The sequence below is a fragment of the Notolepis coatsorum genome, assembly GCF_963971535.1.
Source record: "Notolepis coatsorum genome assembly, chromosome: 2".
Lineage (NCBI taxonomy): Eukaryota > Metazoa > Chordata > Actinopteri > Aulopiformes > Paralepididae > Notolepis > Notolepis coatsorum.
In genome coordinates this window covers 179,765,818-179,782,949 of record NC_140166.1, presented here as the reverse complement: position 1 = coordinate 179,782,949, position 17,132 = coordinate 179,765,818, and the positions used below count along the sequence as shown (strand labels likewise).

At 49.4% G+C, this 17,132-nt stretch overlaps 1 protein-coding gene across 5 annotated transcripts in view; it reads left to right on the top strand.

Annotated features, from left to right (window-relative positions):
* lnx1 (ligand of numb-protein X 1) overlaps nucleotides 1–17,132 on the top strand; it is a 103,806-nt gene that overhangs the window by 80,738 nt on the left and 5,936 nt on the right. For all 5 annotated transcript variants that reach the window (XM_084307361.1, XM_084307359.1, XM_084307360.1 and 2 more), the window contains 4 exons: nucleotides 26–234; nucleotides 11,050–11,469; nucleotides 14,376–14,510; nucleotides 16,077–16,254. In XM_084307361.1, the coding sequence (XP_084163487.1) occupies nucleotides 26–234; nucleotides 11,050–11,469; nucleotides 14,376–14,510; nucleotides 16,077–16,254 (942 nt within the window). The remainder of the gene's footprint in view (nucleotides 1–25; nucleotides 235–11,049; nucleotides 11,470–14,375; nucleotides 14,511–16,076; nucleotides 16,255–17,132) is intronic.

Here is a 17,132-nt window from a genome sequence, read left to right as displayed (position 1 = left end):
AACGTGGCTGTTTTCTCTCACCCAGCACTGGCTCTTCCCCAGCTCCATCACCTGATCCCCGACGGCGAGCTCACCAGTATCAAGATCACACGGGCAGAGCCCTCGGAACCCTTGGCCATCAGCATCGTCGGGGGCAACGAGACCCCCCTGGTGCGCATCCTCATCCAGGATATCTACAGGGAAGGTGTGATCGCCCGCGACGGACGCTTGCTGCCCGGAGACATGATCCTCAAGGTAGTGTCTGTGTTTGGTGGCGTACCTCTGTGTTGTCATCAGGGATGCACTACTGCCCGTATTGATTCAGTGCACTTAACTTATAAGTATTGTCCTATATCAGGTACTGTACTGATCCGATTCATCACTTTTACTGATCAGTACAGATTTAGACCATTCGTTTGGGGTCATTGATTGAGATATAATTAATTATATCTCCATTAACACATTCGTCGCCAAGAACGACTTACGCCGTTTTTGCCCGCCATGCTTTGACCGCCAACAACGGCGTAAATCGTTTTTGGGATCAATATTAAATTTTTTCGCCATGGCATTCATAATTCATCCAGTCTCCCTCCGGACTGCAGCGGCACCCTGTATGAGATTGCACCGCCTCAATACCGCCGCCTGGTGGATGGTCGGGCGAGTTACACTCTCGCCAAAACCGGAAGTGGCGCTGGTGCATCGAGGAAATCCCTCCGGCAGTAATAGCTTGTTACGTGGATCCAGACAAACACTATAATATAGTGCATTTGGATCGCTTTCTAAACTCAATAATCGATATGATTTCGGCGTTTATTGCGCCATACAAACCGGAAATGGATCTAGGAGATCGGCGTCAAATAATTGGGATCTTTTTCCTCCAGTCTCATCGGCGAACGGTAAGAGGACACTAACGTTATTTTCAGCCCGATTGTTTATTCATTTCACTGCAAACCATCTGATCAATATATCAACCCATACTAAATAAAGCCGTTACTGACGATCAAGGAATTATAAACTACCCCCCCCCCCTTTCCTTCACGCATGATGAAGCATAATGTATACCGATCATATACATTTGAATTTTTTTATATAGCGTGTATAGGAAAGAAACACCAATCGATAATCTATCATATGCGTCAGGGCCTATAACTCTCGTTTTTGGAATTTCAGCAGAAAACCTTAAAAACATACTTATATTCTAGACGGTATTAACACAACAATGTATGAATGAAAAAATATAACGTTCCCACATCCTGAACGATAGATAATCGATGTTGATGTTGTTGGTGGCTTTTGCTATCGGACTTTAGTATTGAGGAATTTCTCTGACACCAATATCCTCTGTTGTTATCAGCCGACCAATATCTGATGCCAGTACGGGTATCGCTGCATCCCTACCTTTTTTAAATGTACACCTGAGATTACGGTATGCGGAGATCAATAGTGTTAACTAGGCCTGTCCCCGACTAAGGATTTGTATAGTCGACTTCGATTGGCCAAAATTAGCTTTTTTTTATCATTCCATTTGGGCTGTGGGGGGTGCTTAATGTCTGAAGGAGTCGACTGAGGGCTTCTTGTCCTCTGCGAAAGCATGCAATTGGTCCACTGATGGATACATCTTGATATTTGTCTAGTCTAGTGTGTTCATTAGACGGGTTGTAACTGAGGGGTACAATTCCCTGACTGTATTACTAGATATGATACTTACTACCACTACCTTTGTACTTAATATTCGGCCACCCAGTACACGGCATAAATATATTATCATGAACACTCTCACGTAGATGAAACGGATCCAACACAAATGTACGAATTAGAAACAGGTCTTTATTTCCTACACAGCGATGGTGTGTAGAATAAGCACTTAATCACTTAATTACATTTATGAATTGAAATAGTATGCACTTTTATGGCAAAGAGTATTCGTCGGTATATCAATAGAGAACGTCCAATCTCTGAAGGCGCAGGTGGTAAATATACAACCTGGAATAGTTAAGGAATAACAGCAATGATACTTTAATGATTATAGGCTGGATACACTAGAGGGGGTTAATCCGGTCGCTTGTAAGCCGACAGGAGTAGGAGGGGGGGGGGGGGGGGTAGAATCCAGCTGCCTCGTCCGGCCAAGGGTATCCCAGGTGAACCCACTGTAGTGCCGTTCAATGCGCCGGCGATCCTTGGACCACAGATGAAAGCAGGTGGACTCTTTGTGGGCCGGCTCTCTCCGGTCCACGGGGGAGAGATGTGGAGAGACCTCGTCTTGCAGAGCGTCTCCTCACCTTGCGTCCTCTCCAGGGGGGGGGGGTTCCAACACACGGTAGTGTCGGGGGTCTTTATCCATAGAATAATCAAAGTATCCAAAGCATAATCCGTGCCTGGGAAGGCGGGCTGTCGTCGGTAGAATAATCCGGTATACAGGTCCACTCGCTCGTCGGCTCTGGGGCTCCTCGGGTGCAGCTTCACATAGGGTCAACCACCCTGGGTAAGCAGCCAGTTCTCTGCCCGAAACGATGGGGTACTGACTACGGTAGTATTCTCACCGCACGAAGCACTATATATTAACAGACTATTATTAGCTTAATAGACTACGTCCAACTCGACGATATAGTGCCAAATATGACTATTCAAATATTAATATACACGATGTCTCAATACCGATGGTAGGTCGAACTTGGCCTTACTCGCACACGTGGCATCGCGGGGAGGCTTTACGTCTGTGACTCTATTGGAGGGTAAGAAACTGGACTGAAAAGAAAGTCCTACTTTAGTAGCGCAGTATATATACGCACTATGAACAAATAGTCCCATTAGTGGTGCGGTAGCCAAATTCCTACGCGGAACTAGGACTTGTTCGTACATGTCGAGCGGTACGTTTGAACTGGGTCTGAGGGGTATGGCAGCCTGGCACCAAGGTCTCGACCAATAGTAGAATGGAGACTATTATGGGATGTTCAGTAGGCTAGAATGGATATTCAATGCATATTGTACAAGGAATATACAAGGGATATCAGGGAATATTAGAGAATATACAAATACAATTAAATATATATATATAAATAAATATATATATTCGGTTTAATCTGGCCCTTCACAACAGCCACCCCCTGAATAGGTCCCAGACCTAATCAGTTAAACGGAGACAGATTAATCGCGTTGTCTATTTACACATAAGGGTTTGCTGTAGGGGTCAGTCAACTTCACAAAGTCATAGGGTTGTAGGGTCATGGTCATCATCGATTGTGTCTGGGAGTCGAGGCAGTTCTATGAGCCTTGCCACGGGACGGGTGTAAGTGCGACCCTGGACGAGCACTTCAGCTGCTCGGACCTTGCCGTCGGCACCGGTGATCACTTTGCTTACACGGCCGGCCGGCCACATAGCTCTGGGCAGTGATTGATCAATAATCATGACGACTGTTCCTTCTGTCAAATTGTCTCTCTCCTTTACCCACTTCTGGCGGGTCTGTAGAGACGGTAGGTAGTGCAGTAGGAAACTGTTCCAAAACTTGTCGGCTAATACTTGGCTGTACCTCCACATTCGTCGGCCGTTCGCTTCTTCAGGCCGGTACATTGTCTGGGGTAATGTGGGATCTAGCCGCCCCATCAGGAGTGTGTTGGGGGTAACTGGGTCGATATCCGTCACATCACTGGAGACATATCCGAGGGGCTTCGAGTTAAGTACTCCCTCAATCTCCGTGAGGACTGTCATTAGGACTTCTTCCGCCACAGTCTGGGCCCCAAGTACTGCGTACAGGGCTGTCTTTATGGAGCGCACTTCTCGTTCCCAAGTGCCACCGAAGTGGGGTGCGTTTGGGGGGTTGAATTGGAAATCAACCTGTGCTGGAGCGAGGTGGGTCTTAAGTTCTGGGCCCATAGCTTGGAAGCTCTCTCTCAGCTCTCTTTCGCCGCCTTTAAAGTTTGTCCCATGATCGGACAATAGGGTAGACGGTCTTCCTTTCCGTGATATGAATCTACGGAAGGCCATAAGGAATGAGTCTGTGCTCATGGTCGGGAGAAGCTCGATGTGTATCGCTCTGGTGGTCATGCATTTGAATACAATACCCCACCGCTTCTCGGTTCCTCTTCCTTTCTTTATGTGCAGCGGGCCAAAGCAGTCCATACCCGTTGAGTGGAATGGCTTGTCACCGATTCGGAGGCGACATGGAGGAAGGTCAGCCATCCTTGGTATGCTGGGCTGCGCGCGCCACTTGCGGCAGTCTAGACATGTTCGTTGGAAGCGTCGTACCGCCTCTCTTCCTTGTAGGATCCAGTAACGACGTCTGATTTCCGCGAAGACTCTTTCTGCTCCTGCGTGATGTACATCCTCATCGTATTTCTTTATAATCAGCTCTGTGACCTTGTGTCGGCTGTTCAATACGATCGGGTATTTAATGTCATCCGGTAGATTGGGGGCTCTGCGTAGGCGACCACCCACTCTGATGAGGGTGTGATCGTCGCTCTCGGGGGCCAGGTGAATTAATCTGCTGTCGGATGGGACGGGCTTTCCTCCCTGTAGACAGGCCAATTCATCGGGGAACGAGTCTCTCTGGGCTCGCTGCAGTAGAAGCAATTCTGCTTCCTCGTAGTTAGCTGCTGACATATCAGCGGGGGACTTGCACTCCGGGTGGTACCGCAGGAATGTTCTTTGTTGTGCACTCTCTATGGACGTGCAATCGTTTATGTTAGGGTCGGTGGAGGCTACGGTGCTCAATCCACAGAACACAGACTTCTTAATTTCCACCTCCTCTGGACTTGCTTCCCTCGGGATAGGCATGGGCCACTGTCCTTCCGGGAGTCTTAGGAATGCGGGGCCGTCACTGTAGACATTGCGACGGGTGAGGTCATCCAGGGGCATCCCCCGGGTGATGACGTCAGCTGGGTTCTGTTTTGTATCAACGTAGCGCCACTCTGTTTCTCCGGTTAACTCTTCGGTTAAGTCTTGAATCTCGGTGACTCTGACTCCCACGAATACTTTGTACTTGCATGAGTCCGATTTGATCCAGGCGAGTACCGTCGTGGAATCTGACCACAGGATTGTTCTAGACACCGGTATGGTGAGCTCACGTTGGATGAGCGTGGCTAGGTGCGCTCCGGCTAGGGCTGCGCAGAGCTCTAGACGTGGGATAGATTGTTGCTTGCGTGGGGCTATTCTCGAGCGGGCGAGGACAAATGCTGTGTAGATCTCTCCCCCTTGGTCTTGGGCCCGCAAGTAGGCTACTGATCCGTATGCGACCTCTGAGGCGTCACTGAAGACGTGTAAGTCCATTTTACATGTCTCTGGCCTCACCGTGGGTGGGAAGTAGCTTCGGCGCATATTAACGCCTGGGAGTGAGTGGAGCTCCATCTCCCACTCTCTCCAGGTGGATGCAAGGTGTGCGGGAATGGGGTCGTCCCAGCCCTGGTCCTTGTCCCACAATGCTCGTACAATCATTTTTGCCCTGGTGGTGTACGGTAGAATACATCCTAGCGGGTCATATTGTCGGGCGAGTGTTGTGTACACACTCCGTCTGGTGGTCGGCGCCGCCGCCGGCCTTCCCTGCTCCGTAGTCAGGGGCTTGTGTCTGTAGTGAAGCGAATCTGTTTTGAATCGCCACACCAATCCCAGGGTCATCTCCTGGGCTTCTCCCGGGATTGTAGCCATCCAGGTCTCGCTGCTGGCTGCCTTGTCCTCGGAGGAGAGGCTGCGCAGTACTTGCGGATCGCTGCTGGCCCACTGCCTGAGATCAAAGCCGCCTTTGATCAATGAGGCGCGGAGTTTAATCAGGAGAGCCTCGGCTTCTTCCTGGGTTGAAAGGCTTTGTAGACAGTTGTCTACATAGAAGCTGTTCTTTACGCTGTGTCGGACCTCTTCGTCCGCTGCTGGGTCCTCTGCTACATGTTTCTGTAGTGCAAATGTCGCACAGCAGGGGCTGCACGTCGTTCCGAAGGGGAGGACTTCCCATTGGTAGATGGCTGGGTGCTCATCTCCTGGCTTCTCTCTCCATAGGAACCGTAACAGGGGCTTGTCCGCCTCTACTAATCTCACCTGCAGGAACATTCCTTTAATGTCCCCGCTGATGGCCACCTTTTCCTGGCGGAAGCGGAGTAGAACGCCGAGTAGGGAGGGGCCGAGTGTGGGACCGGGCAGTAACTCTTTATTCAGATTTTGGGATCCGATCTGGTAGCTGCAGTTAAATACTATGCGGTCTTTACCGTTGTGATGGACCTTGTGGTGGGGCACGTACCACGATTCAGTGGTCTGGTCAGCCTCTTTAATGTCCATCTTTGTGACGTGTCCCGCTGTGATGAGCTTCTCAATCTCAGCGCGGTATACACTCTCTTGGGCGGGGTTCTTGGCTAAGCGCCGCTCCGTGTTCAGCAGGTACCGTTCTATGGCGTCTGTCTTGGCGTGGAAAGTAGGCATTCCTTCTCGCCGCAGGAGTGGCGTGGCGTATCTCAACACGCCGTTGACCGGGACTCTCTTGGTCCCTGTCTCGAGGAGGTGAATGGCGTAAATGTCATCTTTAGAGCGAATGTCTTTCTTTCCATTCTTAAAGGGCATTTGTTCCAAGCTCCATAGCCGCTCTACGTGTTGCAGGAGTGCGGTTTCTCCCTCTGTGACTCGGGAGTGGAGACATCTAGTGGCTGTACTTCGGTTGAGAGATTTGGCGAGCGGGCCTTGGAGAGTCCATCCCAAACGGGTCTCGACTGCTGCAGGACAGCCTCGGGGTCCGGTATGAACCCGGTCTATCGGGACAATGAGGTCTGCATGGTCGGAGCCTATCAACAGGGTCGGCATAGCATTGTCTATGAGCGGGATCGGTAACTTGCGCAGATGTGCATATTTCTCCATCAGCTTGGCGACGGGGTATGTGTACCGCGACAGTCCTATTTCTTGGCTGGTGAAAGCGTCTGCAATCTGGTACCGTCGCTCAGGCTGGCCGCTTGCTGCGATAGAGAATGAGACATTCTCGCCCTTTATCGTCTTCAAATCTCGTCTTATTGTCCGAATTGTCATTTGGGTTTCGCTTCCCCGCAGCCCTAGCTGGGCCGCAGCGGAGGCGAGCAGCAGGGTCTTCTCTGACCCGTCATCGAGGACGGCGTAAGTGTCCAGGACTTTATTCTGGTAGCTTAGTGTCACACGCACTACTTTTAGGAGTACTCGGGCTCCACTGCTGCTGGCGGGATCGATGTACATGACGCTCGCTTTGCGGCTGGATGGTGCAGGTGAAGGGCGCCGTCTGTTACTGTCGTGAAGTATGTCCAGATGGGCTCCATCGCACTTGGTGCACCTTTTCTTTAAGCGGCATTCGGCTGCCATGTGTGAGCGCGCACAGCGAAAACAGCGCTTGTTGGACTTTATCCATTGACCTGCTTCCTCCGCGTTCAGCTTGGGGAAGGAGTCACATTGCGCTAGCCAGTGTTCTTTCTCACAGTAGGGGCACACTATCTTCCACTTCTCCGTTCTGGAGGGGGTACTGTGGCTCCTGCTGCTCGGTACTGACTCCGATTGGTGCATCACAGTCACCGATCTTCTTCCATCATTTAGTCGTCTGGTTCCTTCTCTGGAGCCAGGGGTGCTCCGTCCGAATGTATCTAGCCGTAGGCTGCTGACTTCTCTCGCCAGGAAGTCTGCTAGATCGAGGAGGTTCGGTTCGGGGCCATTCGGGTCTCTGTGGTCCCTCTGCCGCCTAAAGCGCTCCTGACGAGCGGGCGGCAGCTTCTCCAGGATCCTTTCCACATTTGAGTTGGCGTAAAGTTCATACTTCCCCTTCTCTCTTTGCGCTCCCAACATCCCTACCAGGGACTGCACTCTGATGGACAGGTCGTCCAGTGCTCGATTGTCTATTGCTGGGGGTAAGCGGTCGATGTGTCGGATCTCCTGGATCACGTAATCCCATATGCGCCCATACCTCTGGTCCAATGCTACCAGCGCTGCTGTGTATGGGGTGGTGGAAGTCGCGTAGGCGAGCGCTATATTATGTGCGCGGGGCACCTTTAAGTGCTGCAGTAGGATGGCGTATTTGTGGCGTTCATCCAATACATCCACCAACATGGTCTCCAGACACATGCGGAGTTCTGTATACTGGGCCCGGTTCTCTTGGGTGAAGTCGGGTACCATAGGCGTGCCAATGTATGACGCTGACTGTGGATACATCGGCGAGCGTTGGGGGAGAGGCCTCCTAGGCGAGTCTCCTCCCGCTCCTTGGTATGGGCTGGTACCGGCAGTGTACCATGGCCCGCTTGTCCAGGTGCTGTTCCTCGGTGCGGGTCGTGCGTCGTGCTCACCCGTGTATAGAGTCGGGGGTCTGTAGCGCAGCTCCGCGGGAGTATAGCCTGGGCTGTACCGGACCTCCTGGTCCGGTAGAGTACTGTGCTGTCTTCGGGCGCGGTTCTCCTCCTCTTCCTCTTCGTCTTCAGTTAGGTCATCCAGTGCTTGTAGTCTCTGGTTTAGCCTCTCCACAGGATATGCTGCTCCTTCCCGGTTGCTAGGTCTCGCTTGGACCGGTGGGGGGAGGTGGTCTGTGGGGGGTATAGACCTCGTCTGTTGGTCAAGTTCAGGGTTGTTTACTCGGCTAGGGGATGCCGCCCTGGAGGTGTGTCTAGACGAGTTCCTGGAGCCTCTGGCGGAGGGAGAGGGTGTTGTCCGTCTGATCAGCTGTTCTATTAGTTGCGCTTGCTGTCTGTCGCGCTCTGCGTCCCGTAGAGCACCAGCAGCTGCTCGCTGGCTGTCTGCTCGGTCTCGGGCCACATTCTCTTCCATCTGAATGCGTCTTATTTCCAGGCGTATGTGCTCTTCTTCGCTCCGTTGCTGTAGCTGCAATCGATCGCGTTCACCCTGGAGTCTATCGCGTTCAGTAGAGGCTTTCAGGCTGACGAGGAATGCCTGCTGTAGGGTCCTCTCTGCCTCGCTGGGAGAAGGCGGTTGTATAGGGGAGCCTTCCCTCGGGGTACTCCTTGCGGAGCCTTGGAGCTCTATCTCCACGGTGCTCTCCCCGTCTTCTTCCGTGCCGAGTTCTCTCTCGGTAGCGTTGTATTCCTCCCGGGACTCATCGGGGACTACTTCTTCAGTACTGGCGGGGTGTGAAGTCATGTCTGGTTCCCACTGGTCCCCACCGTGAACTTGGTCAGTTACATTAGAGCCCGTAGGGGCCTCTATGGTCGGGGTAGTCTGGGCGTTGGGGTTAGACATACTTTTACTTTCTAGTTTTACCGCGTTTACTGTTAGTAGAAGACTAGGTTGTTGACTGACAGCGTAAGCCTCTAAGTACTGAGGGAGCCGTCGTTCGCGCTGCGGGCGTTGGTTAGGAGGATCGTTTCGTGGAGTGTTCATCATAGGCCATTTCAATATTAATAACACTATATTAATATTACACTAATTACCCTCCGGCTCGAAGGACCAATTGTAACTGAGGGGTACAATTCCCTGACTGTATTACTAGATATGATACTTACTACCACTACCTTTGTACTTAATATTCGGCCACCCAGTACACGGCATAAATATATTATCATGAACACTCTCACGTAGATGAAACGGATCCAACACAAATGTACGAATTAGAAACGGGTCTTTATTTCCTACACAGCGATGGTGTGTAGAATAAGCACTTAATCACTTAATTACATTTATGAATTGAAATAGTATGCACTTTTATGGCAAAGAGTATTCGTCGGTATATCAATAGAGAACGTCCAATCTCTGAAGGCGCAGGTGGTAAATATACGACCTGGAATAGTTAAGGAATAACAGCAATGATACTTTAATGATTATAGGCTGGATACACTAGAGGGGGTTAATCCGGTCGCTTGTAAGCCGACAGGAGTAGGAGGGGGGGGGGGGTAGAATCCAGCTGCCTCGTCCGGCCAAGGGTATCCCAGGTGAACCCACTGTAGTGCCGTTCAATGCGCCGGCGATCCTTGGACCACAGATGAAAGCAGGTGGACTCTTTGTGGGCCGGCTCTCTCCGGTCCACGGGGGAGAGATGTGGAGAGACCTCGTCTTGCAGAGCGTCTCCTCACCTTGCGTCCTCTCCAGGGGGGGGGGGTTCCAACACACGGTAGTGTCGGGGGTCTTTATCCATAGAATAATCAAAGTATCCAAAGCATAATCCGTGCCTGGGAAGGCGGGCTGTCGTCGGTAGAATAATCCGGTATACAGGTCCACTCGCTCGTCGGCTCTGGGGCTCCTCGGGTGCAGCTTCACATAGGGTCAACCACCCTGGGTAAGCAGCCAGTTCTCTGCCCGAAACGATGGGGTACTGACTACGGTAGTATTCTCACCGCACGAAGCACTATATATTAACAGACTATTATTAGCTTAATAGACTACGTCCAACTCGACGATATAGTGCCAAATATGACTATTCAAATATTAATATACACGATGTCTCAATACCGATGGTAGGCCGAACTTGGCCTTACTCCCACACGTGGCATCGCGGGGAGGCTTTACGTCTGTGACTCTATTGGAGGGTAAGAAACTGGACTGAAAAGAAAGTCCTACTTTAGTAGCGCAGTATATATACGCACTATGAACAAATAGTCCCATTAGTGGTGCGGTAGCCAAATTCCTACGCGGAACTAGGACTTGTTCGTACATGTCGAGCGGTACGTTTGAACTGGGTCTGAGGGGTATGGCAGCCTGGCACCAAGGTCTCGACCAATAGTAGAATGGAGACTATTATGGGATGTTCAGTAGGCTAGAATGGATATTCAATGCATATTGTACAAGGAATATACAAGGGATATCAGGGAATATTAGAGAATATACAAATACAATTAAATATATATATATAAATAAATATATATATTCGGTTTAATCTGGCCCTTCACAACACGGGTGAAATCCTCTTTCAGTGCCTTTGTCCCCGTTTTCTTTTTTCGAGTTAGCCTCGCTTCTAGGCCTCTTTGGTTTTGAAAGGAATGATCCCAAAAAAAAGAAAATATTATAATATTAAAAAAATTGCATTCGACTAAGAGGTTGGCAGTTGACTGCGGCTCCTTTCGATCGATTAGTCGAGTATTGGACTAGTCGGGGTCAGCCCTAGTGTTAACAGTTCTCCCCTCTCTGCTGCCGCCCCTCCCCCTCAGGTGAACGGCATCGACATCAGCAACGTCCCCCACCGCTTCGCCCTGACCACCCTCAAACAGTCCTGCCAGCTGCTCCGTCTCACCGTGCTCCGGGAGCAGCGGCACCGCTACCGCACGCAGCCCCACGGCCACCCGCACGGCCACGACGCCGCCGGGGGTTACCCGCCTCACGGCATCCCGCCCCACCAGCCCCTGAGGGACGACAGCGTTCACGTGGTCCTGAACAAAAGCACCCCGGAGGAGCAGCTGGGTATCAAACTGGTGCGACGACCGGAGGAGCACGGCGTCTACGTCTTCCACCTGCTGGAGGGGGGCCTGGCCGCACGGGATGGGCAGCTGTGCGTCGGGGACCGGGCGCTGGCCATCAACGGGCACGACCTGCGCTACGGGACGCCGGAGCACGCCGCCTTGCTTATCCAGGTCAGTCCGCGGGGGTGTCCAAGGACAGGGGTTGTTGAAGGTCAGGGACGATGTCGCGGCTGGGGTTCATAGATACACATGATGTATATCTTATATATTATATCTTATATACATTTAATATATTATTATTATTATTATTATTATTATTATTATTATTATTATTATTATTATTATTATTATTATTATTATTATTATTATTATTATTATTATTATTGAGGAGTGTCTTGGGTATAAATAACCCAATGTGGCTGGCAACACTACGAGTATCTCTTGGTTGTTTATTACAATTTCACAGTAAGTTAAATATATGACGCATGGCGACATCACAATGTCCCCACCCCCTCCCACACACACACACACACACACACACACACACACACACACACACACACACACACACATACACACAGACACACACACACACACACACACACACACAAAATAATTAGATGTTTACCTGTTGACGTGAAAATACATGCTTTTGATTGGCTAGGTAAGTCATTTGGCCTTTGAGGGGGTGTCGTCTCATAAACCCCGCCATCCATAGACCATGCTGTTCTCCTAGCGCCAAGTCGCTGGGTTATTGTAGATAATGGTGGTGATTCAGGATAAGGATAATTGCACTCTGCTGCCTACTGTGTCTGTGTTCACTGAGGTTAATCGTGGTTAATTGTGGCCCGTCTCTGGCAGACCGGGCCAGGCGGCTGACGTCTCTGGTTCCTGGCTGGTACTGGTCAAAACGGTGCTGTGTTTGTGGTTAATGGTGGCTAATTGTGGTGCATTTGTGGTTGACTGTGTGCAGTGTTACTGAGTTCCTGTCTGAGGAGACTGACTGGCTCTGCTGGTTGTTCTGCTGGGCCTCTGCAGGGGCCAAGATGGCCTCGCACAGCGTGCAGTTTCTGTCAGAGATTAAGAACTGGCGGGCAAGCGATTAAATTAGTCCAATTAAGGCGATAACGAGCTGGTCTGGGTAATTTAGGAGTCAGCTCTGCGCCACAGAGAGCGAGGGCAATCTCAACGGAGCTACAAGGGGAAGGAGAGGAGAGCAGTCAGTCAGAATACTGTGTGTGTGCGTGTGCGTGTGCGTTATACCACTTGCAATTTAAGTGCGTGAGTCAGGTTGAGCGTGGGTGGACTGGCACTTCAGTACAATTGCAGTATGGGTCATAGAGCGAACAAAATTGGACTTTGAGGAGGAAGAGAGCTATTGATGGGCAGAGAAAAGCAATAACAGAAAATGGTGTAGGAGGCCGCATAGTCACAGGGCTGGGGAGGTGTATGAAAGTATAGATATGGTTTTTTACTTTAACATTTGTATGTATTTCAAAAATGTAAATACTGTAGTTTTAAGTTAGTCAAGACATTTTCCTTGCAGCAGTATTCAGAAAACGTAAATAGAAAAAGAAAATCATATCATATTGTCATTTGTACTGGAAAACTAAATGCAGTCAAATGCAATTATACCGTCAACATTAAAGAAAGATATGGTGATATGATATTTCAGCCCTAAAAAGAACAACACTATCAACACTCTGGCGGGGGAGCTGTGGACGTCACTCACTATTGTACAAAAACACATTACCGGGTCCCCATGCCAACTGACAAAAAGTGTGAAAGTACGTGTTTACCACTCGAGGGACCAACACACATGTCCTCTCCTCTCCTCTGTGTGGGAGATTCTGTATCCAGAGTCCCTCATCAGATGGTGCCAGGTGGGAGGGGATGACTCTCAATAAAACACGTGACGCGATCGGATACATGGATCTAGAGAGAGAGAGAGAGAGAGAGAGAGAGAAGAGAGAGAGAGAGAGAGAGAGAGAGAGAGAGAGAGAGAGAGAGAGAGAGAGAGAGAGAGAGAGAGAGAGAGAGAGAGAGAGAGAGAGAGAGAGAGAGAGAGCGAGAGAGAGAGAGAGACCCTTGTAAGGTGTTTGTGTCTGTGGGACCCGTTTTCAATGTTTCACATATAAAAGAAAACATTTTCATTGAACATGTTTATATTATATAATATATATATATATATATATATTATTATTATATTATTAAACATTTATATTACATACATGGTGTTTGGGTCCACTGGACACCAAAAGTGAGGAAATTGTAGATGAAAACAAGTAAATATGGTAAACATTTAACAAAAAGGTTCACTGTGTAGCTTCACTGTCTGCCTCCACCTTGTTTTATTTATATTTTTCAAGATAAACATCATCTATTCCATTCATGTCTTGGTTATAATGGATTCTTCTATCATTTCATGACAAAAAGCAAATACCACTTTTATTGATGTCAAATATATATACACTCTTTTTCTGGATTTTTTTAGTATCACAAACAGTACTGTATTTGAAAATCTGGTATGTCATAAATGTATAGATGTAGCAGTACTGTCTATCTGTATGTCGTGTGTGTCATATGATGAATTGAAAATGGAGGACCCTGATGGAAACAAGACGAAAGTCTTTCTCTGGTCTGCATCCTCTTAACAATTGTATGTATTGAGCTGTACTGTACTGTACCCATTCTGCAATCTGTTAATAAACTTTTCAATCAATCAATCAATCAATCAATTGATGAATGTGATCTAGCAGAGGTAAATGGCTAATATTACCATAATGTGCTGTCTAGATTCCTTGTAATTGAGATAAAGTTAACTACTGATAAAGTTATCTGTTAATTCTTTTTACATGAATTGTTATGGCTTTATTGTTTTATAGTGATTTGTATTGACTATATTGTACAAATACATGGGCTTCACACACCAAATTTAAAAACGGACATAATACTGTATGATTCTTCGTCTGAAGGGTTCAATCGTTGTATCTATATTGTGTTATTGCCTTATTGTTATGAACCGCTTAACATCTAGTCTGGTATTATTCAGTGCCATCTCTCTTTCCGTTCCTCAGGCCAGTGAGGAGGGGGTCCATTTCATAGTATCTCGTCAGATCTGCCTTCCCACCCCAGACATCCTGCAAGAGGCCCCATGGGGCATGGACGGCCCCCCACCATATTCCCCTGTAGACATGGAACAAACACTGCTGGTGAGGAAAACACACACACAGACGCATGCACGTGCACGCACGCACACACACACACACACACACACACACACACGCACACACACACTACCACTGTGTTTGTCTGTCTCCTCTTTCATGCTAAATATTCCCTTTGATGTGAAAATGTTCCATAGAGGTATTATTCCCATCAAAGAGCGAGCGTGTCATCCCTGCACCAAAGCGGGCATCTCCCCATGTGAGCGGCTCTGCGTCCGGAGGAGCCGTTTCTCTTCCTGAGCTTCTATTATCCCTGCAGAAAAACCCTCCCGCGCCCGCCCCACAGGATTTACACCCCACCCCACCCCCGCCTCCCGCCTCCCCGAAACAGGATTTTCTCCAGCTCATTACTGGAGATGAGGACTTGTTCTAATAATGATCAAACTCCACGGCTTCACTCCTCCGGTTCTCTCTTCCCACCCTTTCGATTTGAAACGCTAATTCCCAGTGACGCGCTGTTAAAAGTGGAACGCGTTCGACTTCAAAACCTGCGACATCAAAGCAGCCGAGGGAAAAGGAGCGAGTCATATGAACGGCCCCATGGCAGTGACGGCACTATAAAACCCCCATTGTGGCTCCATTCTAAAGCCCATACGTCTCGGGCTAAATGTAAACTGCTCTTTATGCTGCGCTTTAACATTGTCCCTAATTAAGTCGGCTCCCCGTGGCTGTGTTACTTAACAGCTGGAAGGAGGCCAAGTCAGCCCAGAGGCTCTTTGGCCGTCAGAAGTACCATAATCTGTAGTGGAAGGAAAACAAAGGCATGTTGTTACTGTATGATTTCACACACACACACACACACACACACACACACACACACACACACACACACACACACACACACACACACACACACACACACACACACACACACACACACACACCTACACACACCTACACACACACACACACACACACACACACATTTTCATTCTCTCTGTTGACTTACATTCAGTCCCCAATTGTCTACACCAACCTTAACCATAACCACTATCTACCTAACCTTACCCTGACCCTAAAATAGCCCCTCGATATTGAAGGGTCTGACCAATGACCCCACAAAGAGAGAGGGGAAAAAGAAAAAGTCCTTCCGAATTGGGCTATTTGGTCCTCACAACTATATGAAAACAAAAAAACACTCACACACACACCACTGCAGCTGTTGGTGGTGGCTCCGACATCGACAGTTCGAGCGGCGTCCCTGGTGGTCATGTGACTTTAGGTTCGTCTCCTCCGTGAGGAGAGCGGAGATGTGTGACGGCAGCACATTAGAGAGGCGGCACAGCCACACATCCCATCAAGCCCAATGTGTGCATGGATTACTCCCTGCTCTCTCCCCTCTCTGACTCACAAACACACGCTCCGCAGAAGCACTCGCTCACTCCATCATCCTACGCTCTCCGCCACTCCTCCTCGCTCTCTCTCTCTCTCTGAATCATACCACTTCCAATTGACACACCACAATATTCACACCACATTACCATGCATTTCAGCTGGACACCGATTCCATATTATTCATCGCATACACTCCCCCCCCCTTCTCCTGTTCAGGACTCGTGCCATAAGCCTGCATGTTATGAGAAGACTGTGACGCTGACCAAGGAGCCGTATGACTCGCTGGGCATGACGGTGGCAGGGGGCATGGCCAGTCGAGGGTGGGATCTGCCGGTGTACGTCACTAACGTGGATCCTGACGGAGTGGTTGGACAGGAGGGCTCCATCCGCAAAGGTGCGTCCAAGTGCCGCCTGGCGACCTCACCTCACACAAGCCATAGTCCGAGTCACAGGATCTGGTGACCGTGTGTAGATAGATAGAAGCCTCTCCATTGGCCCGGCATTCTCCTCCCCTGCCTTGTTTTTTCAACCCTGTCGCATAGCATCAAAAACCATAAGCTAGCAACACTCTCACGATGCAAAGCTTTGGCAAAGAAGCATTTCTGCCCGCAACGTTATTTTGCAAGCTGCGATTTTGGGCTTAGTGCCGCCCTATAGATGAGTATGAATTATTTGAGAAATATAAACAACCCAGAATGTTTTTCCCCCCCGAGTTCACAATCATGGGTTCTGTCAGATGTTTCTCGTGCGCTGGCACATCACTACAATCACAGGCAGGCAGGCAGGCAGGCAGGCAGGCAGGCAGGCAGGCAGGCAGGCAGGCAGGCAGGCAGGCAGGCAGGCAGGCAGGCAGGCAGGCAGGCAGGTAGTCTCAACCTCATGCACATCATATCGGCGGTTCCAAACAGGGAGCTCCTAATTTCCTTGAACTGCTCAAGTATTGACTTGGATCTAGTCGTTGGTTAACTCCTGGCTGTTAGTGTTAAGAGTCGAGACTGTGGCAGTCAGACTTCATCCGCCACGACGTCGTCCTGGCTTTGTGACACGCCCGTGTGTTAAACAGATGGGCCGGTTTGAGATAAACACTTGAAACTCACGTTCCATTAGCGGAGTTATTTATCCAACAGGGAATGCAGGGGTGGCGCTACGGTTCAGAGCTCCGAAAATTGGGTCTAACGCGCTCCTAACACAGATGCACAACACACAGCACAATGCTCAGGACTGATGAGGTGCGTTCCAGAGGAAAGGAATGGCCGTGCTTTATCATTTTAT